The 23,232-nt window shown below is 41.0% G+C and overlaps 1 protein-coding gene across 3 annotated transcripts in view; it reads right to left on the minus strand.

Moving 5' to 3' along the window:
- LOC115778981 (nucleosome-remodeling factor subunit BPTF) overlaps positions 1-23,232 on the minus strand; it is a 55,033-nt gene that overhangs the window by 2,995 nt on the left and 28,806 nt on the right. For all 3 annotated transcript variants that reach the window (XM_030727408.1, XM_030727391.1, XM_030727400.1), the window contains 17 exons: positions 23,134-23,173; positions 22,678-22,903; positions 21,197-21,346; positions 16,396-16,526; positions 16,018-16,132; positions 15,407-15,624; positions 12,312-12,552; positions 11,861-12,138; positions 11,513-11,626; positions 11,056-11,217; positions 10,743-10,825; positions 6,819-7,044; positions 6,316-6,641; positions 5,680-5,853; positions 4,437-4,629; positions 3,734-3,818; positions 162-348 (listed from right to left, as the gene is read on the minus strand). In XM_030727408.1, coding sequence (XP_030583268.1) covers positions 162-348; positions 3,734-3,818; positions 4,437-4,629; positions 5,680-5,853; positions 6,316-6,641; positions 6,819-7,044; positions 10,743-10,825; positions 11,056-11,217; positions 11,513-11,626; positions 11,861-12,138; positions 12,312-12,552; positions 15,407-15,624; positions 16,018-16,132; positions 16,396-16,526; positions 21,197-21,346; positions 22,678-22,903; positions 23,134-23,173 — 2,949 coding nt within the window. The remainder of the gene's footprint in view (positions 1-161; positions 349-3,733; positions 3,819-4,436; positions 4,630-5,679; positions 5,854-6,315; positions 6,642-6,818; positions 7,045-10,742; positions 10,826-11,055; positions 11,218-11,512; positions 11,627-11,860; positions 12,139-12,311; positions 12,553-15,406; positions 15,625-16,017; positions 16,133-16,395; positions 16,527-21,196; positions 21,347-22,677; positions 22,904-23,133; positions 23,174-23,232) is intronic.

Consider the following 23,232-nt stretch of genomic DNA (forward strand, 5'->3'; position numbering starts at 1 on the left):
ACTTGGTGTCTTTCTGAAGGACACTTCAGAAAGAAGTTCTCTCTGATTCTGGGGATTAAAACATCCCCCTCCTTTAAAAGCACACTGCTGCCATTTTCTTATTTTTATCCTCATCATCTACTCAGTGCTGATGGTACTCATCATCCTCACCGTCATCTTACCTGCTGGCTTTGAAGCCTTTGAGCTTCTGGACAAAGAAGTTCTCCAGAACCTCGGCACACTGGTAGAAGGGCGAGTCGCTGGGGTTGTAGTAGCGGCAGTTGTCGAAGATTTTGGTCATGTCTGCTACAAACTCTGTCAGCTTGATGTACTCGCGTTTCTGTAACCTCTCCTCCATGGTGGAAAGGTCTAGGAAAAAGGAGATTTAAAGTTATATTTGGTAAAAGATTTTATGGCTAGTTTGCAATATGAACGTCATTTAATTGGGAGTTCCTGGCAGAGAACTACATCACATATGCGGAAACAGAGCACAAATATCTGGGTTTTCGAATCAATTTTGTTCCACAAATCAGCATGCCTGCTTCAAAGTAATTGCAGCTTATGTGGTATGTGCTTGACAGACGTTCAAATATGTTTCGTGGGAGCACAGTGCATCACTTTATATGTGACAGCAAAAATCCACAACCTCTGCCAGCATTAACCTCGATCTAGTCAGCCTTCCAGATTAGTTACTGAGACGTGACCGATTCATCATTCCTGAGGAGAACGCCATTATCTAATAGTCATTTCTGAGGAGAAAAAAAAAAAAGAAAAAAATGGTTATCAGTGCCGCCCTCGAAAAGAAGCTTTGAGAGTCACTAACCTTTTTAAAACAAGCAGAAAACTTATAAAAATAAGAGACTTAGCAAAGAAGCTAACTGGCAGCTGCTGCTGCTGGCAGTTTGCTCTGCGTGGCATCCCCAGGGCTGCGTTTCAAACAAACACATCCGACTCTTAACCTCTTTAACCCCCACCCAGATGGCCAGAGGCTCACAAACCTCATGGTCAATATCAAAGACCTCCTTCTTCTCTGTCATCAGATTTCATCTCAAAACCCTCCAAAAACTACCAACGGCAGCAGCTTCACCAGCCAAATGCTCTTTTTATTTTTTTGTAAACCAACAAGGACTTTTTCTTGCGGTGGACGTGCGAGGGCAGGACTAGAGTTTCCAGGACCAGGCCGACAGGAGCTGAATGTGGGGCTGGTCCCTTTCCACAGGGAGTCCGGCAGACACGGACCAGCTCATTAAAGGTTTGTTTGGATGGAAGTTCAAAAAGGCCTGTTGACACAAGTCCCCATTTACATGGCCGGTTTGATCTGAGTTGGAGGGCTTCCTTCGTGTTGCCCTCCTGGCGGCTGTTTTTTAATGTTTAAGATATAGAGCCTGGGTGTTACTTCCAGAGCCGAAAGCAATTATAAAATAAAAACAGCAGTACAGAAGCAATTTTATCGCCTGCACAGGGATTACTCCCAACCAATCCCATTCCAAGTAACTCATTACAAATTATATGTCGACTCCCACTTTTGTTTTTAAGTTTTCCTCCACAACAAGGCTACACACGTCAACAATTACGATACTTTTCATTATCCAAGCTTAAGCTTCCCTCGCTCTTTTCTCCTCTCATGACTCAGAAATAACTGCCCTGCCGCCATTTTCCGATCCCTTAATTGCACCTTAAGGAGATGATGCATGTGGAAGAACTCTGAGCAAGAAGAACATTGTGTCCTCTCCCAAAGTTTTTTATCAAGTGGCTTTATGTATTAAGTGATTTTTTTTTTTAAGAAAGCGGTGCTGTTTAAGACTGATGCTATGAATCCAAAGATTTGTCATTTGGCTTCTCCAAGAGAGGGAGGAAGAGGGAGAGCTTAATATGCGAGGAGACGCGAAAGAGGGACATGAGGATACATGCTGAGAGTGAAAGGAACCCTAAAAGTAGATCACAGAGCTATAAAAAGAGAGGGTGTTTGATAGTTTATAGAGCTTTGCATTATAGCATTTAATAGACTCCTAATATAGTGTTGCATAGTGCCCCTTAGATATTTTAATGAGACTAACTAATCAATTAACAATTATGCAAAAGTACAGTACATAAAAGTACAAAAGTAAAGTACAGTACAACATTTTCTTCCATTCTAGGAGCTTAAGCCTGTATATTTTGTATTTTCCTTAACAGAAGAACTAATTACTCAAGAATAAAAGTTACGGAAGTAGTTACTGTAGTTAATAGTCAAAATTCTACTTAAACTGATGCCAAAGCAGCTTTGTATTTCTGTCTGGGCAAAGATTTTTATAATAATTCAAGAATTACAAGAACACCTTCATAAAAGTTTTGGGAAGAAAAAATTACTTTTGTTTAAATTAACCTGCAGTGACAGCACAGAAAGAAGGGAAACTTAAGAAGCCCAAGGTAGGAAAATCACAATAATCAAGCTCAAGAATCAACAGTATGCTGCAGAAAATATTTGTCATATGCAATTTTTAGTAAATGAGCTAAAACGCTTTAGATTCAGTGATACCACTTTCAAGATTTCCCTTTTGGTTATGTGCTTTATTTCAGAGAACCCGCTGAAAAAGACTTCAGGAGTTATACATCCTTTAGACAAAATAAACAGGAGGGGAGCTCTCAGAAAAGTTGCAAGAAGTTGTGCTTAATATGTGCACAAGTACAGGTGCTTCAACAGTACACAACAACACAATGAATGCTTGAATCCAGACCAAGAGGCAACCTCCGGGTTGGGAAATTAAGCCAACATAGGAGTGTCAAAAACTACAACAGAGGATGGCCACAGAAGTGAAGCATTCCCCACAGACTCCACTGTCATAAAGCACAATCACCTGTTATAGTCTCATATTTACAGCCTGGTAAAAAAGTTGGTTTTGGTCTCTATAGGTAATTTAACAACTGTACAACAGTAATAAGTGTTTGAAATGAAGCTTTTTATGGTTTCACCTCTGAAGAGGTTCTAAAAAACAAACAAAAAAAACAAAACAAAAAACAAAAAAAACTGATGGACAGTCCCCGGTATTTAACTCCTAGTGGGGTTGTCCCTTTGGAGGTGGTCCTGAGAGCTGCTGACCCACCCTGTAACCATGTGAGTCATTAAAGAGCGCAGCCAAGGTGTAAATCAAGACGTAGGTCATTACTGTCACCAGGGGCAAAGGTGTGAATTACCTTCTTGAGACATCCCACCCCAGCCCACCATCATGTGAGCTATTAATGTCACATGGGTCAAGGTGTGGGCCAAGGATGACAGAGAACAGCTTTTGTTAATAACTTCTCAACCTGGATTTTGTTAAGGATTAACGCTAGGGGTGTTACCGTTTTGACTGACATACTTCTAGACCAGGGCTCTTCAACTCCAGGCCTCGAGAGCCCCTGTCCTGCAGGTTTTAGATGTGTCTCTGCTTCAACACACCTGAGTCAAATATAGAAGTCATTAGCAGGACTCTGGAGAACTTGACTGCATACTGAGGAGGTAATTCAGCCATTTGATTCAGGTGTGTTGGATCAGGGACACATCTAAAACCTGCAGGACAGGGGCTCTCGAGGCCTGGAGTTGAAGAGCCCTGTTCTAGACAAAGGCATCTTTACCTGAAGTTTTGTGCTTATAATATTTTAGTAGATTGTTATTTAGGCTTGGGTCACTTCTAGCTCCAAAGAAACATCCAAAATGCAAATGTTGAGGCTGACATTGAGTGACATCCAAACCTACTGCCCAGACAAACCGTTGAATTCACAACAGTGCACTCACCCATTGGTTCCTTGATAACCCTGTAGTAGTCCGGGGCGTCATTCGTATCCACTGGTTCCAGGAATGGCCACGCCATTTTATGTGCCTGCAGAGGAGGTGGAGACCAAAAAAATGGAAATAAAGACAAAGAAAAGGCACTTGAGAAAGCTGAAACCAATGAAGACAAACAAACAGCACCATGAAAATTACACTGAAAGCAGGTGGGTCAACACAGATGTTCTCTCTCACTTTCTACCACATTTCACACACACACACACGCACGCACACACACACACAGCTGGACAGAGGAGGAGAAAATTAGAGGAGAAGAAAGAGAAAAGAAAGGGAAGCCAGAAAAAACGGTGAGGCCAGGCAGCTGTCCAAGTAGGGGAGCCCAACCCATCAGATAAGAAGCACACAGAGGACTTTTGTTTGCTGCTCTTGCACTGCAGTGGGTCTACAACGAGCTGTGTTAGTGTTCTGCCCATTGCTGATAATAAAAACTATTACAGTGCTGCTGCTTCAGATCCTGCTCAGTGTGTTTGTGTACTTGTTTGTGACGAAATGGAGAATAACCCCCTCACCCGTAAATAAGCTTCTTTGACTTAACCTACTTCACCATAGCGCATGAAATGGGTGTAAGCAGGTAGGCGAGGCTGGACTGTATGACACCGTCTCCTACCAGGACGCGAGATTGTGAACCAGCTGTAAATCATCTGTTCACCTGTAAGGAGCGTAGGATTCTTCGCAGGCCATCGTAGTCCTTGTCAGTGAGCGGCGTGAAGACCGTCATGGCGTCCTCTGTCGACTGACACTGCGGGCACACGTATTCGTCGATGTGGTTGGCCTCACTCTGCAGGATTCCCACACAGCGACCGTGGTACCAGTTCTGACATCGATCACAGCCAATGTAAAACCTGAGAAGATGAAAAGTACTCATGAACTGGCATCCTCTACATTGCAACAGGCAACCTGTCTCCAAACAATTGTGTTTGGACTCAGACTGACTGCAATCATTCTCAGACAGTCAGGCAAAGGTTTGCAATTAGTTGCTGTCTAATCTATAAATACAGACAGATTGCCAACACATTGCAAACAATCTGAGTCAGTCTGCACCAGTGAGTGCAACTCATCTTTGCAACAGGGGACTGGACTCAAGTGGTTGCCAACTGGTTGTATTCTGGTTATATTCCTGTATCAAAGCGAGGTTGCTGAGCACCTATGTCATAATGCAGTTAAATCCTGCAGCATGTACGTCACTATCTGAAGGGGAACTTCTGTTTCAAATCCATGAGATTCTGGCTGGACTCTGAATGTAAGCAGTTAATGTGAATTTCTGTGTAGGTAGACGGCAACAGATTTGCAAGTTTTGCTGATGTATCAGAGTTAACAACTTTATTATCACAAACAGATTGCATGCAATTGCTAACTTGACCCAATTCAGTTGCAAACTGATAGCAGGCTGACTCGCTTTATCGCCATCTTGATGTACCAAAGTCACTTCGAAGACAGCAATTGACTGGGACTCACAGTCACAGACCACTTCAAAGGCAACAAGATGGCACTTCATTGTATATAGTCGCAGTAGTTTTGGTTGTGCCGCGATCTCCAACCAGTTTTCCCTAGTGCGACTGTAGCATGATAGGGATTTTGGGATACATGTGAAAAAGCACTGTGGACCACTGAAGTCATTTTAAAGAAATTAAACACACATAATACTCTGGCTGAGAGAGGAGGATAACAGGGCTGGGAGAGAAAGGATTATCACATATCTGAAGCTAAAAAACCTGCCAGTCTAAGGATCTGGGAATTTGTTTTGGGATGTTGTTTATTTTCCAAGCACAAGCTAAAGGTAAACGGGGCAAAAACAGCAACACTGTGTGTTGGAAATTCTTGCAGTGGTGTGACTAAAAATATCGAGGGTACGTACAAACTGAAATTAAAACAACTGAAAACTGGCTCCTTACTGGGACTCGTCATATGGTGTCTGACAGATGCAGTACAGCTCCTCTGTTTTGCTCTCCTGGCCCCGTTTACACTCCACACAGATATAGTCGTCCATTTTCTTGGCCTCCTTTTCTGTGATGCCCACACAGTCTCCGTGATACCAGTTGGTACACAGGTCACAGCCAATATAGAACCTTTAGGGAGAACAAGGACACAGAGGTGTCATTTTAGACACTGTCTAGTTTAGTGTGCCAATAAATGCACCAAATGTTAGTTTTAAGTGTTAAAAACACATATGAGTTTGGAAAGATGGATGATAGACTTAATTTAATGAGTACTTGATGAATAGAGTGATGCTGAGTAAACCCTGAAAATCAGTGTAACTTTATAAAGCGTAACTGGTTTGAGGGAGTGAGGTTGATGATGTCAAATAATGTTGTTTGACCTCTGGTATCAGGACAGTAACAACTCGTATCAACTGTGTACGTCTTAACGTGGACAACTGGATGCTGTGGATGCATGTTTTTACAGTCTCTTTAGAAAACTTTGTCTCCAGTGTTTTTTTTTTTCTTTTTATTGAGCTTAGTGCTGTTACCAATGCTCCCACACTTACTAATGCAGTATTTTATGGAGTATTTAACAGAGCATCATCATACTTGGTTTCGTCGTAAGGCGTCTTGCAGATGCAGTAGAGCTTGGTGTCCTTCTTGCTCTCCTTTGTACTCGTTGTAGAGATCATTTTCTTCTTCTTGGACTTGGCTGACGTTGCCATCTCCCTCTCCTCTTCTCGTTTCCTCTTGTGTGTGGAGCCAACAGTCGTGCTAAGGTGGTGCTGAGAGGTGATATGTGACAGATTTTGCTGTTGCTGGTTGTGGGTAGCAGCTGCAGCAGCGGCGGCTGCAGCCTGGGCTGCCTGTTGGGCTGCAGCCTGAGCCCTTTCCTTCTCCCTTCGCATCCGCAGCAGGTCCCTTTTCAGCTCCTCCTGGAGAATTTAACAACAGAAACAAATGCGGTTAAAGTCACAACCTGCCAATTCTGTGCAAAATAAAGGTGATCTAGTGCCATTTGTCACCCAGTTATTCATTGCTGTCTTTAAAACGTCATGCCCAGAGTGTAAAGTTTTTATTTATTTTTTTATGTCTCAAGTTTTCCTTCATACCTGGGCCTCTAGCTGCAGCTCCTTGTCAAGAAGTGCCCGTTTCTTCAGAATCTCCATCTTGAGGCTCTCTTTGTGTCGGTAAAGAAGCGAAGAGAGCTTACTGGCATTGGCTAACCTCCTCTTGGCCTCCACTACCTCTTCCTTCTTCCTCCTCTTGGCTGCCTGCCTCTCGTCTTTATCTATCCGGTCTAGGATGAACTTCATCACCTGGTTGCACACAATCATCCTATGAAGACAGAAGATGGTCAAGACAGTAAATAATAGTAAATAATCACATCTCTTAAACCTTAAAAAAAATATATCACAACTCATAACCACATTTTTATAATATTGTATATTATATTAGTGCTGAAATTGGGGGGCAAACAGTGTGAATGTAGCAGACCACAAAAAAACAAAAAACAAAAAAAACAGAACCCTACTAAATCTAATGAAGGGCCATGTGAACAAGCACTGTGGACCACTGAAGGCATTTTAAAGACATTAAACACACATAATACTCCTGCTGAGAGAGAAGAGGAGGATAAAAGGGCTGGGAGGGAAAGGATTATCACATATCTGAAGCTAGAATTTAGAAAGTCAGTACAGTCAAAGTCACAGAGGAAGAAATGTATCCCTGTGACACACCAGTGGGCTGGAGCAGAGCATTAATTCAAACAATGCTTCTATGTTTCATAAAGTACAACCTGTGTGGCTATTGGCTGCTTCAAAACATTAAAATGTAACTTTCCACATGTAAGAAATGGCAGTCCGTGTCAATGAACAATGAAGGCATTTCTCTGAAATCAAGCCCGTGAGGCATTCTGGTGGCTTAGTTGTGTAAGCCACGCAACTACAAAGTCCTGGATCTGACTCAGGTCCTGAACATGTATCCCATCTCTATCATGTTCCAAATCTCTTCTTTCTCAGCTGTGAACTATCAAGTAACAGTTTAAATCTGAGAAATTTTAGGGACTAGGTTAGGAAGAAAAGTGATTTTGTTGGTGCCATATGGGGCTGGTCTGAGTATTTGAGAAACAGATGATCTTCTTCTTCTTTTTTTTTTTTATCTTCTGAAATTTTCCCACACAACCATCTCTAGGGTTTCCAGAGGATGGGCCAAAAAAAAAGAGAAAATATCCAGTGAGCGGCAGTTCTCCAGGCAAAAATGTCTCCTTGGTGCCAGACATCAGAGGACAATGGTCAGACTGCTCCGAGCTGATAGGAAGACATTTTCTTGGCACACTTTGGGCTTCTTAGTAGCAACTGAGCATAATTTAAACACCACAGCCTACCTGAGTATTGTTGTTGTAAACGTGTTCATCTCTTTATGACTACACTGTACCTATCTTCTGATGGCTCCATCTAGCAGAATAATACACTTCATCACAACGCTCAAATCCACAGTCCAGATCTCAATCCAAAAAAAGCACCTTTGAGATGGAACGGGAGATTCCCATCATGGATGTAAAGCTGACAAATCTGCAGCTACTGGACCCAAATCTGAGGAACGTTTCCAGCATCTTGCTGATTCTTTGCCATTAAGAGGGTAAAGGGGAGTTCAACCCAGCACTTATAAGGTGTAACTAAGCAGCCGGTGACTTTAAGTTCAAACAAACTGTTTAACACCAAAAATCTCCACTACTTAGACAAGTATGGAAACTTTCTCCTTTTAAAAGCTGAGCCCAACATGGATGCTTTCTAAAAGTGGCAGCAAATGTGACATCATCCCTAGTTTTATTACTGGGCCACATGTTTTACAGAAGCTGAGGGGACTATTTAGTTGTGTTTATTTATATAAGACTCTATTCTTCAGTGGCAAGGGAGTAGAGTTCAGAGTTGGAAGACTGGAAGAGAGGCATGCTGAGAGATGAACAGATAGAGTGGGACTGGATGCATGAGGAAGAAATGTTTGTTATTATTGTTATTCAAACAAATTAGAATCCATAGAGATAGAGAATTATGTATAGGGTCCTAAACTCATAACACAGCTTCACTTCTCAAAATCAAATGCCAGCCTCTGGGAATGTCTATGTGATTTATGGCTTCATGTCCCCAGTATGTGTACTTGTGTCGCCTCGTTCAGTGCAAATTTGTGCGAACAACATATAAACACATCCACGTCTGCTGAAGTCAAAGATCAGCCAGGGACCCGACCACGTTCATTCTGAAGTACACTGGGCAAATGCAGCGTGAAAGTGGAGGAATAAAACACAAAAACATGCAAGCTGATGCCAAAGTTCCGCGTTATTACTAACAGAATGGTGTTTTGAAGGAAAAGAGAGAAAAGGATGACATGAAGAAATGGAAAAAGGTTGAAAAAATAAGCAAAGACAGACAGCTGCTGCTTGAGCTGCTGTACTGATGTCACGGTAGTCTGGGTTTGGTATTTCAGGTCTGTGTGAATGGGTACAGTGTTGACACAGTGTATGTGGACATAAACAAATGGTTGTCAGGGTCAGCTATAGGTCAGAGTACATTCTATATAACACAGGATCAGGAAGGAGGGAAGAGGAAAAGCCTTATTAAACAGTTGAATATTATTTTACAGTTGCAGTTGTCCTAACTAATCCTAACACGGTAAGTGAGCAAGTCTTTTAGGAGCAACAGTCGGTCTCACACACTCTTCATAAAATGATGTTGGTATGCTAGCAGTAGGATTGGTCACGGGGATGTTGCAGTGAAAAGCAATGAAAGTGGGGTGGCTTAAATTTCTGACCAATTTTTCAGTCGCTTTTTTGAAGTTTAAAGTTCCTACACCAACACAAATCACTGAAGGAGTTGGGAAGGGAAGGCCTTGTATGTTTTTATTGTACAACTCCCGTTATTTATAAATGGATTTGTCTTAATGTTCTTGCTTGTAGGGTCACAGTGAAGACACGCAGCTGTTAGTGGTTACGCATCCCAAATGTTCCAGCGCAGTTTCGCACCTCCCAACAATGTGTTAGACAAAAGCCAAATGGAGACAGGAGAGGATTGCGTTTAGGCTGCAGGAAGTTACGGGTCCATACGATAAGAACATGCATGTGCACATGGTCATAAGAAGTTATCAATTCAAAGCCACAGAACTGTCTGTAGTTGTAACTGTAGATGCTGCAGATGTTGGACTGAGATCTGGTGTCTATGAAGGCCATTTCAATACAGTGAACACATTATGTCCAAAAACTCAATCTGAGATTAGACATGGGCATTGTGGAAAAAAAAAAAGAAGGTGGGTATACTGTTGTAACAAAGAGATGGACATTTCAATAACAACATATAGGTAACCTGTGACTTATAAATGATGCTTAATTAATAATAAGGGACATCAGGACATCAGTATCAGGTGGAATTGATACAAGTGGTGACGCATCAATGTTGTTAATGAATGTTGCATTAACATCATTTTCAACAGACCAGCCAAGGTTTTCTTCTGCCTTCCATTGTCCAGGTTCAGGGAGCCTGTGCCCATTGTAGCTCAGTTTTCTTTTAGCTTAGACGAGTGACTGGGAATGGTCTTCTGTTAATGTCTATCTACTTTGAGACTTGAAGGCTTGTACATTTAGAGATGCTGTTCTACACATTTTGGTCGAAATGACTCTCTATGAGCTTAAAGCAGTCAGGGCATTATGTTCAGACCTCTGCTATTAACTTTGCAGAGGTTAGAGAACTGCTCATTTGATGTTTGTCCTTTGTGGCCCATTCTTCATAAACACTTGACACAGTCATGCACGAAAACCTCAGCAGAGCACCAGTTACTTAAATTGAAAACCAAGCCGTGATCAGAGTCATTTAAACCATCTTTGTTCCCATTTGGGTACTTGATTTGAACTTCAGCAGTTCCTCTTGAGCACTGAGTTTCTACCACGTGATTGGCCTATTAGACATTTAAACAGGTGTTCTAATGAAGTGAACCTGCTGTCTTTCAAAGTGGCACATATGACAGAAAAAATTCTGCAGGCAAACCTCTGATTCTCTTCCCTCTCTGCAGGCGTCATGGTTTTCTTCTGCTTCAGGTGCTCGATCACAGCATTTTGCTTCATGACCACCTGGAACATATGACACAGAAAGATGTCAGACTAATCCTTTAATGTGTACCCCAAATATCTATAGAAATGTATTATTAACACATTAGCATAAAGCTCAATAAACAGAAACAGGTCTGTGCTATAAAAATAAACTCAGTCTCAACTGAAGGATGATGAATGTTTATGCACTGATGACCGGGAGTTTTGCAGTGAGCTGATAACCTGACTATGACAGCTGTGTACATACACACCTGTTTCTGAATGATGTCGCTCTGGCTGGCTGCGCTGAGTGCTAACTCTCTCTTTGCTTCTGCAGCTTGTTTCTTCTTCTGCTGCTGCTGCTCTCTGAGCTGCTGGATTCTCTGCAGTTGCTCTTGGACAGATGCGGTCTGGATGGTAACCACATTTCCAATCTGTAAAGAGCATAGTGTGGTAATTGGTTTATGCTTTGAATAGAGATGGATTTGATAGCAAAAAACAAAAAATGTGGTTTGGTAAATATGGCATAGAGGTAGAGGAAGAAAGGATCAGATTATTTAACATTTTAATCCCCAATCATGGGGACTGTAGATTTAAGATTTGTACACAAATTTTCTACAAGTCAAATTATAAAATCCAAACCATTTCTATCATTTTATTTTATAAGAATCAAAACTCCTATAACCTCAATATAAGTTAGGATCTCGTATAGCGAGCTGAATGCGATACCTGTCCTCCCTGAGCTGAGGTGGTCCCGCTCTGTTGTATCTGGATAGGAAGCTGCAGTTTGATGTGTGGTGGCAGAGTGCCTCCAACCTGCTGGGCCTGCAGCTGGGCCAACACCTGCAGCCACAACACAGAAAATTCACAATTTTAACAAATCAATGTGTGAGATGAATCACAGTTCAAAGTGGACAATGCAGAATGGAAAGCAATGGCAAATACACTGGCTGGACCAAACAGAGAATTGTTTTCCTGCTAGCTGCTGCGTGGCTTTCACTGGAGGATTTTAATCAACTTTGAGGGGAAAGGAGTGACTAAAGCTGTAGTTAACTTCTTTGCTAATCATAACTATACCTGCTGCTGCAGTCCAGACACACTAATGACGTGTGACGTCTGCTGTAGTTGCAGCTGGGTGGTTCCTTCCTGTGTTTTAACCTGCAGCGAGGTGGGAGACTGGATGGGCATATGGGCCTGTGTCTGTGGGGGTAACTGGCCCTGAGGGCTGGCCGATGAAGGGGTACTGGTAGTGGCCAGAGGGGCTGCCCCTGTCTGAATTGGGGCAACGGCCTGCTGAGCAGGCTGGGTTGGAGTTTTGGTTGAGGTGGAGCTGGGCTGACTGGTGGCTGTTGTGGCTGCAAAGAGAACAAGGAAAAAGCAGAGAAATGTTTAGAGATAATCAAGGTACTGTGAAAATGGTGCCTTTAAAAAAAAACAATGGCCGATAATGCAAGATCAACTAAAATCACATCATGCAAGCTGTATAAAAATACCTCATCTGTACTAATCTGCTTGTATTGCATCATACCGGTGCTTGATGTGGGTGTGGCAGATGAGGCCAAGGGTGTGAAGAGGAAGCGCTGCACCTGGCCGTTGGGCAGTGCTGCCTGCATGAGTTGCTGACCGGGTCCTGGAATAACGGTGACCCCATGAGGTATGACCTGCAGCTGGCCAGTGGTCTGACCCTGGCCCTGAACCATCACTGTCAGAGCCTGCTGAGTACCACCAGCACCGGCCTGCCGATCCACACCAGATCCGGCCTGCTGCTTCTGTGGGAGGGTGAAGCAGAGCAAGAAGGCTTGTGAATCAGATTTTACAGTCCAGTCTAATCCAAAATAAATTGCCTGTTGTAACAGAAGTTGGTTGCATACCATTATCTAAAGAGTTTTAGTGATCCCCTAGTTCCCCCACTAAATCTCAAACCTCATTACAACCTGGTGGAATTTGTCCAGAAGGAAAATCAGCAACATGTTTGTGTCTCTTAGATGAAGAAGGGTTTGGAAATTGTGTGAGAAAAATGACAAATGGATTTAAATGAATTTAAAAAAAAACATAATGATGGGTCCTATATATCAACATAATATAACAGTTTGTTATTAACATTTGTATTTTTTTTATTTTAAACTATTGTGAGATAGAGCATTTTGCATCACTTGTTAACAAATAACTATCAAACTGAAATAACTGCCAGCGTCGTCTTGATCCACAAACTGATCCATATCCTAATATCCTTCTGGACTCAGGGATACATTCAATCTGGAAGCCTTGGCAGAGGTATACAGGTTTGGACTTCTTGCTTTTGTATCTGTTGTCTGTGCCAACAGACACCATCAGAAGGAGTTTTCTGCTAAACTAGACTGAAAGTCACACAAAAATTGGTTTAGGGCAGCATCTAAAATCATAAGAGCTGTATAACAGCACAAGCGTTCTTTGAGAGAAAACCAGATCAGATATAGGGATTAGGGTTTAATCCCGGGATCCGGGATTCCCGGGAAATGCGATCAGAACAATTTCCCGTTTCCCGGGAAACGTTAGACGGGAAACCGGGAAAAAAGTCGCGCGCGTCGATTTGACTTTCAGAAAGAAAAGAAAGCTTCAGAATGTTAAATTTAAAGGAAATATTGAGAGAAGGGTTCGTTTAATGCGAAAAGCATTACTCTTCATTTCAGGCACGTTCAGCCTCCGTTTAAGGCTTCAGCCTTCATCTCAAGCGTTTTAATAGAGGTATTACACAGTTGTACTTTTTTCCTCTTTAATTTGTTGAAATCGTAGGCAATGTGTTTACCCTAAGGTATTTTGTATTATATAATTTCATATTATTATATATTGTTATATTGCATTATATAGCCTATAAAATATGCCTGCCCTGAACAATAAAGAAATATCTGTTTAACTTCGAGTGTTTCTTTTCCTCGTTTGCAGCCGCTTACTAACAATCATGAATTAGGATACGGGCCTAATGGGTGAAGAAATGATCATGAAATAGATTGCTTTAACATATTTCGCTTTTAAAATGGAGTTGAGTAAAATGTATATTTTTTAGGCTATAATGATTGGCCAGTTTTTCAATAGACGATTCACAGCGAACCTACTTTAACCCTCAGACACGGTGTTATAAATTTGCTGTTGCCAGAATGGCAATGACCAAGTCGTGGAGCATTACTCAAGGCCCTGTGTTATGTCATATTATAGTGTAGTACGGTAGTTAACTTTTCAATGACTATTACAGCGTTCCACTGGTGGAGATATAGCGTAACAGATGTCGCCACGACAGCGTGGCTGAGCCTTTATCAATGCTGTGGAGATGAACCGTATTGTTTTGCACCAGCAGTTGTAAAATATCTTGGTATAATTCCATGTACAATGGAGGAATATTCGAATTATATTTGTTAAGGGAGTGTTGAGGAACGATACAACACCGCATAGCTCGAGCACTCGAATGTCGAGATGTAGGTTTTATTGCGTTAATCAAGCCGACGTTACCCCCTACTGGGCATAACAGGACATAGCTGGAAAGCTACCTCTACAATATCACAATAGGTTAAGGCCGACACAGGCTACAGAAGATCTAATTAAAATAAAAAAATAAATAAACTTTTTCCCGGGATTCCCGGGAAATGGCTCGTCATTTCCCGGGATTTGATTCATGTCATTTTCGGGAAAAATATTAAACCCTAATAGGGATAATCATGATGTATCGTCATGTTTTAAAAAGTGATATTTTTATGGCGGCACACTCTTGATCATCTTAGACTTGAGGTGAGGAACCATATATGTTAAACTGACTTGCAGCATAGCAACGAAAAGCTTAGAAAAAAGTCACCATAGTAAAAAATCTTGTAATATCAACCATCTCGTGTTGTAAATTTCCAAGTTTTCCATTACTGCCTTATAGAGTTAAAGCCACTGAAACATTAAAATCCAGTAGGAGCGACCCAATACTAAAGTAAATCTTTACATTTATAAATCTGAATACTTTTTTCCTCACACAATTAAAGATAAACATATGAGATGCTCCTTTCTAAACTTTGTCCAGGATGAGTATTTTATACAACTGAGATACTCAAATGTTTACAGGCCACAGTGCCGTTTGTTATTAAAAAAAGGGCAGAACTTTATATTTTTATACTTGGCCTCTACTAGAGTCACTTTGCATGACTCACTGTTCAAAATAACCCTTGTTTATCTTAGACTGATCCCTTGTATGCTCCCCCAGTTTATCCACTCTCTGAAAGAAGATGATTTAGCTCCTCCTACTTTATGGCAACCTTTGCTTTGTGCCAACTTTCTACTGACAGCCTGCCCCTCACCAACAGAAGGATTTAACAGAAGGCAGCACAGCCATGGCTGTGCCTAAGATGACCATATTGAGGATAACCCCTCTCTATGACAACATACAAACAAACAAATACAAAGCAAGTGCTTAGTACAGTCTGAAGCTTGAGCTTGTGGCTCAAATGATTACTTGCGCATATAGTCAGTTTCCTTTATGATAATTAATCAAAGCAATGGTATGCCTATGACAGAAATAAGGGGAAACATAAGAGATCCATTTTAATGTTGTGTGTTATAGATATGCTGTGCGTATATGACAGGTCATCACTGAGTTTCTGCCTCACAAACCTGTGTGAGCTGGGTGAGCTGTGCCAGGGTGAGCTTGACCTGGCCTTGCCCCTGTGCTCGTGGGGTGCCGGGCGGTGTTTGGCCTGCTGCCTGTCCCGCGGCGTTGGGACTGGCCACTCCCTGGCCAGTGGCCGTGGCGACGGGGCTGGCGGCAGATATTGCCGTGGAAACTGCCTGCCCACGAATGATCTGCGTCACTACTTGCTGTCCACCCTGACCTGAAAGAGAACAATGACAAATTCAACAACTATGCAACATAAACTGGAGACATATTGGGTCACTTTAACACTCACCCATTGGTTTGATTTGAGCAGGGTTTTTTTTTTTTTAAGGATTTTTCCTGACTCACATGGGCCTTTGTGGGGAGATGTTGTATGACAGTGAGTATGACTTCTCTACTTACAATAACAGCAAAGATTATCTATGTAGTTTCTTGTTATTTCTGAGAATCTATAATGGATAAAATTAAATTCTAAAACAAAAATGATTAAAAACTCTTTTTATATCAATGCTATTAATTTTAAAAACTCTTTCAGCGATGCAGTTTTGCCAAATTCACCATCAGTACTTGTTTATTCTTGGAAAGCGCACACACATGAAAAGTAGATCACCTTGTTGGACCACAAGAGGTGTTCGAAGTATCGTCTTTCCCATTGGTCCTGTCTGCTGGACTGGGGTTCGGATCATTGTCATTCCTGGACGGATCTGACTGCCACCTGCCAGAACCTGGAAGATATTTTCAAAAAGACGGTACAAATGATTTACTCCAAAGCCAGCAGTTACCTTTTAAACTACATCCAGGTTGGGTTCGTGCAAAATTAAGATGTCTAAGACTGATTAAAAATAGACAGCATAAATTAAGTACAGATATATGTTTAAAATCACTATTGGCCTCTACTGTGCTTGCCTTTTGCAAAATAATATAACATATGAAGAATATTATGGAAGAAATGCACAAAGACAAAGAGGGAAAAAAACAACAGTTGTACCTGTTGTTGGGAGCCTGGGGTATTGGGCCTGATGTTGAGCGTGGTAGTGCGGGGCTGGAATGTGGTGTAGGTTTGGGCACTGCCTGCCGTACTGGATGGGATGATACCCAGCACTTTCTGCTGAACCACACCTGCAGAGAGAAGAGAGGCAAAAAGACATCAAGGAGGCTGAAAAAAATAAAAGGTGAGTGACATTTAAACAAGGTTTTTGAGGGGAGCCAGACAAGGCAATCACCCAAAAAAGAAAAAATTGTTGGTGCAAAATGTATCTGCAAAGATGTGGCATATCCTTGGTGGATAACGGCATTAAAATGCTCAAAACATTCCTAAAACAATTTCTGATGTGAAGCAGCGGTTACAAAAGTGAGCAGTTGTACAGAAGTCCTGCGTTAACTCGGCTGAATAGATTACTTGTAAGCTTCCCTTTTTGCTAGAGGGCCACCTTTGGATCACGGGGCTTGTAAATATTAGTTGAGCAGGTACACAAAATCTTCAAAGGCTCACTGAAAGTTTAGTTGGGTTTCCCCCAACATACCTGAAACCCCTCATAAATTATGCATGAATTTCACATCCTAGTTCTCAACTTTAATCTGACAAAGCCGGCGTTTCATAATTGTTCGCCAGCTTCTCTGCCTTCATGAGCTCACGTGAGGCTGATGGCAGAAATGGAAACCATGAGTGTGTGGCTCTTTTTCCTCTGCTGCCTTGTTGCTGTGGTTTTTTTTAACCGCAACTAAGCAGGTAAACCTATACATCAAGGGTTTCCCTCTTCAAACAGGGACGCTAAGCCCGGTCGTAAGACTGGGGAGTTGCTGCTCTGGTCGCACACATCAAACACACTTTTCTATGGACTGGCTGTTTGGAGAGGTCGAGGAGTTGGGACTCTGGTGAGTGGAGAGGTACACTTTTATTCAAAAAGACGAAGGGGAAAAAAAGAAAAATGGAATCCTACTATAGAGGGCTACCTGTCTGGGAAGCAGACCTCAGGGTAAACTTGTTTTCCTGCCTAACTTCCTTTAGCCCTTCCAAACCAAACAGGGCACCAAACAGTCACGCTGGATAAATACACATGTCCATTAAATGGTTACACTCCACCTGAACTTAAGTTTCTCCTTCATGGTAACTTCAAAGGTAAGAAATATCACTTTATGCTCAGTGAGTATCATTCTCATTTTCAAGTGATTGCCTGATTTTTTTATTTAAAGAGGTGTGTAAAAATTATTTAACTGTAATATTACGTCTTCTTTTAAAGGGACAGTTTTCTGGGAAATTAGGATTTCCTCTGTTTTTTTTCCAGGTATTTTTTTGTTTGTTGAAAAACTAAGAAGTTTCCCAATTTGTCAGTGATGGAAGTACATGGATATACAGTAATGTACAAAAGTATTATTGAGCAATAACTCAATAGTTCTCCAAGTTTTCTGAAGGTCTTTCAAAGTTTTTCTTTGGACACTGGCTACTTTTTCACTCATTTTCAGTCCAGTCTTTGTCCCTGACCATTTTCATCATTCAAGCCAAAAAAAGGCACCTAAACTCAAGGAATGAACCAGTGTTGTGTCTACACATAAAACAACTTTAAACATCTTTAGGAAATTTTTTTCCGAGCAGCCTGTCACAAGAACACATCATTTCTTCCAATTTCTTTAGTTGAGGCTAAAAAAAAAATGCCAAAGACAGACATAAAACAGTATTTTTGCACCAACAAAGTAATTCCAAAAAAAGCTATTAGCTGGAAACTTGGCATATCTCGCCCTGGTGTGCCACATGTCCTTAAAAAATTTGAGGAAGTGGAAGACAAAAGAAAATGTGGTAGTCCTAAAAAACCAAAACAATTTCTAGCAGAGGAACAGTGTCTGAAAGCCATGTCCTTAAGAAACAGGAAACAAATCGTTGGAAGACCTGACAAACGACCTGAGAGATGCAGCTAGCCCTTCAGTTGATTCACCTACTGTTACAAAAGCCTCATCACAGTCACAAGAAGCTATATTTAATAAAGGGAAATAGGGAGAAAAGCACTGGACTGAAAATTTGTGGCAGCACGTCTTATGAAGTGATGAATCCAAATTTAAAATTTCTGGTTCAAATAATCTTCAGTATGTATGGAGGAGATCAGGAGAGATGAGTGAGTGTCTACAGCCATCTGTAAAACTCGGTGGAGGCTCCGTCATGGTGTGGACTGCATTTCAGTCAGTGGTGTTGGGGATCTTGTCAAAATTGATGGAATTATGAATGCAGAAAAATACCATCAGACTTTGATCCACCATGCAGTACCATCTGGAAAGCGACTTATTAGCAACAACGTAATTTTTTGGCATGAACACGCCAATGCAGTAAAAGCACAACTTGATAGAAAAACCACACGAGGCAGCCAAAATCCAATGAAGAGCTTTGAATGTCCTTCAAGAATCCTGGAGAAGACTGAAGACTACTGACGCTTGCCTAAAAGAGTTCAGGCTGTGTTAAAGAATAAATAGATGGATGAATGAATGAATAAATAAATGTGTGATAAATAAAGGTGGTCATACTAAAAGCTTATTAGAACTGAACAAACTTTTGCCTTCTATACTGTTTGTACATGTTTCAATAAATCATTGCACCTATTTTCCATTTTCCTAACAAAATATAAAAAAATGAAGGGTGACTCAGGACTTTCGCACAGTACTGTAGTTTAAAGTTAATTATCAGATGAACTAATGTCCTGTTTTTATTACGGAAGCAAAATTTCACTTTAAAGGGCCAGATTTAAATTTTAAAAACACATGCTGACATAATAGATTTTGGAAGCAATGAATATGACTCACAAGAGCTGTCAACAGTTTAATGAAGCATGTCAACATAACAGGCCACATGTCCTAAGTGCTGAGCTACATCCATCCCTATAATTTGACAGGGCCACAGACAGAACTGATGGTGTCCAGAACAAACCATCGTCTCATCCAAGGTGTCAATATTGACATTTCAAACAGCTGAAAAGCACAGAAGTTAGTACAGATATTGCAGTTTTGAATCCGCAGTCTTGATTTAGAACCTCAGACTACACAAGTCTACCATCCCAAAAACCATCCAACCAAAATAACATCTTCTTTTAAGATTACCATGCCGACAGGATACAACCAGACATGGTATACCACACCAAACCAAACCACTGACTCATGAGGCTGGCTCACATTGGGCACCACAATGGGGTTTGTGCAGACCAGGCTGGTACAGTACAGTGCACCAAGCTGGTGCCGTGGTTATTGTCGCCCCACAGCAAGAAGGTTCTGGGCCCCCACTTTCTATATAAAATCTAAAATATGAAAGATGAATGTAGCTTGTAATGTAAAGCTTTGAGTGGCCAGAAAAGTGGTATATAAAAGCCAGTCCACTGCATTACAGGAGCACAGAACAGAGCAGGGATGGGGAATGCCTAAATTCGCGGGACCTTAAAATTGTGTATGAAACTAAAAGATTATTTAAAAGAAGAGGGAGTTTTTATAAAATAGAATTTTCACTAGTATTCTTTGCAAAATGTAGCTGAAAATGTTCCAAATGTATGTTGAATTATCTTACCATCTTCAGCAGTTTTCCCATTGCTGCTTTGCATCATCTCATACATTACAAACAGATTCCCCTTTGGAAAGATGCTGCTTTCATTTGATCCACTGTAAAGTTGTGCTTAGCGTATACAGTAGTAGGCAAAAAGAAAACACCACTTTTTATTCCCTTTAAACATGCAACCAATCTTTGGAGTAGCAAAAGCTACAAAATAATAACAAATCATCATCATCTGGAAATTGGGAGTGTACATTTGCATTGAGCAGCACAACATTAGCGTCTATTTGGAGTTGTGTTTCTGTCTGCGAATGCAAGTGATCACAGTGAAACCAAGCCATGTAAAGCAAACGGAAAGTAAATGCCAGATGATAATCAAACTGCATGGGAATTATCATGTAATTATAATCTGTCAACAAACGATTTAATCATGCTTGATGGAGAATGGATAAAGGAAAACCATTAAACTGATGCTACAGCTCAAGAACACTTTCCTTAAAACTGCCAGATAGTTGAAGTTCATCACTACAAGCAACCACTTTTCTGACCCATTGTTATCATAAGACATTTATATCTTGTATTTCCACCCCATTTTATTCCAAGTCTTTAATTTAGACAGTTATGCTTTATATAATGTACAATATTTCAGGGTAAACATGGCCAAAGAACAACTGGAAAAGCAAAATAAAGCTACCAGCGAATCAGAGAACAAATCAGCGATGCAGGGTGATAAATCTGAGGTCTGAACCAAGCTAAATAGAGTGCTTCAGATGCATGTAATTTCATGCATGTTTAAAAAAAAACATGGTTGCATTTGGACCATGGTGAATCTGCAACAGCTGTGTGACTGATTCTGAAAGAGTGTGTTAAATATTGACCAGCTATCATGACACTTGAGCCCTGTAGCTCTCCTAAGTCCTGCTGTTGGCTCACCGATAGTAGCAATCAAGGACAAAAGGAATGCCTGATTTGTCGGGTTCAAATATTTGGGACAGCTGGCACCAATAACATTTATAAAATGAATAAAGACAGGCTCAGTCCCCCTGGAGAACTGTGTGTGTGGTTAGTACATTAAATTGCTTACAATGGCATCCAATTCATCGCCCAGATCAAATTTGGCCCCTGTGACACATTTTAAATGCCTCTGGTGTGGGTCTGATGTGAGGCAATGAAAACAAACATACATGCATCCCCAAATGGACGGAAAGAAGAAATGTGTATACTGCCCTGGGTCTGCCTCTGAGGTGTGACTTATTAAAACCAGCCATACCTCCTTGCGAAGTTGGCACGTTTACTGTGACGATCTTGCTGTTGGCAGGTAGTGGCAGCTTGGTGGTCACAACCTTTCCACCAACAGAGGTTCCCGTAATCTGGAAAGTGTGCCCACCAGAAGTAGCCACGGTGGTCTCTGTGCCCGCTCCTAATTAAAAGAAACAAATAAACAAAAGGTACCATAAATACAGCTAAACTTTAAATTCAATAATATTTCCATTTTAATTAACAACCATAACCACCATGTCTGTCTACAACGGTAAGCATAAACAGAAAATCAACCCACTTTAGAAATGCTTTGCAGTTTGCTGAGTTGTATGACTTTGGAGCATTAAAAAATAAGAAATCATCTTTTTTGTTAAAAGTTTCTTGTTATTACCGACTCCGATTAAGGCTGCGGTGAACACAGTTATTGTAGGGTCTTTACCTTACAATATAAAGTTCCTTGAGGCGACTGTTTATTGTGATTTGGCCTATATAAATAAAACTGAATTGAATTCAAATCCTTTTGCTCGCTCTCCGCAGGTAAGTGAGGGTGAACATTGTTGGCGTCAGCTGAAACAGTAATGTGACTGAATAACCAGCAGCTTCATGACGATAGACGAGTTAACCATCTTAACCCGTCTGGATTTAGTGGTGCAGAATTTTGCAGGGTATTCCAGCGAAATCAGGAAAAGTACAGATTGGAGCACCTCATCTCAATCTCAACACCTCATCTCAATACCTCCAGTGAGATTTCCACTGAAAACAATCAGATCAGAGACGGTGCTGTCATGAACATGCAAGGCTGCAGCAACAGCTCGGACGTGCACGTCAGCATCCAGCATATAACAGCCTCCAGCGGTGTCAGCTGTGGCTCACAATGGCACTGATGACAATGTTGTCCTCACACTGTTTCTTCTTCTTTTGTTTTTGTATGTGTGTGTGTGTGTTCTGAGAATGCAGTAAACTGAAGCAGCTGTGAGGTGTGCAATTGGTTCAGGTTGTGTTTGGTAAACAAATTACTTATTATTAACAAATTAATAAGACTAAAACCAATAACCTGGAATTGAAAAACCACTGACAGAATGGCTGCATTTTCTAAAAAATGATATAAAACAAAGGATTTAAAGCAAAGATGAAAACATAGTTCCCAACAAAAAAATATGTTTCTTTTAGTTTGATATTTCAGACTCAAGGCTGCTTTTCAAATCTCTCTACTTTTGATCACATCAGCTGTTGTTGCCCACTGTTGGTGCTGTGTGTCACAACCTTTGTATATTCTACAAAAAAAAAAACAAAAAATAAAATCACATGCAAATCATTTCACAGACTCTTTAAAGTAACCAAGCCAATGTTATAACCCCCCCCCCCCCCCCCCAAACAACCTATTAATACCAGCAACTGCTTCACATTCTTACATATAACATTTTTAACACAGTTATTAAGCTTTGCTAATGTAGTATTTGCAGTATTATAACAAATGCTGATTATTAGTACCTTGTGTGCTTTGACCCTGCTTCACCCAGGTGGCAAATGATTGCTGGAAGTTCTTGTTTTGCTGGAATGTGACAGGGGTCCCCATCTTGGTGGACAATACCACCTTGGTGCTGGGAGTGCCTTGGCCTGAGAGTGAACCAACGATGACTTTGGGTGTGGAAACAGGTGTTGCAGGAGTCCCTGTTGGGGTTACTGTGACTGAGCCTGGTTTCTGCTCAAGACGTTTCTGAAATGATAAATACGTTGATCAGCGCATTCATTTACAAAAAGATGATAATATGCCATAACCTGGACTTTAACACCCATATCTAATAGGCAATCTTTTTGTCGTGGTACTTACTGGTCAATAACATTAATTGTGTGCAAAAAACAAATTAAAAAAAAAAAAAAAGGGCTCCCTTAAAATACCTTCTGGTAAAAATAACAAACACACTTAGAGAACTGAAACTCATTCACCTTGGCCTGTTCAGCTGCCTGAGCTTTCTCTTTCTCCACCCTGTAAAAAGAGAATATGTGAGGAAAAATAAAAAAAGGAGGAAAAATAGAAAGTAGAAT

The sequence above is a fragment of the Archocentrus centrarchus genome, chromosome 1 (assembly GCF_007364275.1).
Source record: "Archocentrus centrarchus isolate MPI-CPG fArcCen1 chromosome 1, fArcCen1, whole genome shotgun sequence".
In the NCBI taxonomy this organism is placed as follows: domain Eukaryota; kingdom Metazoa; phylum Chordata; class Actinopteri; order Cichliformes; family Cichlidae; genus Archocentrus; species Archocentrus centrarchus.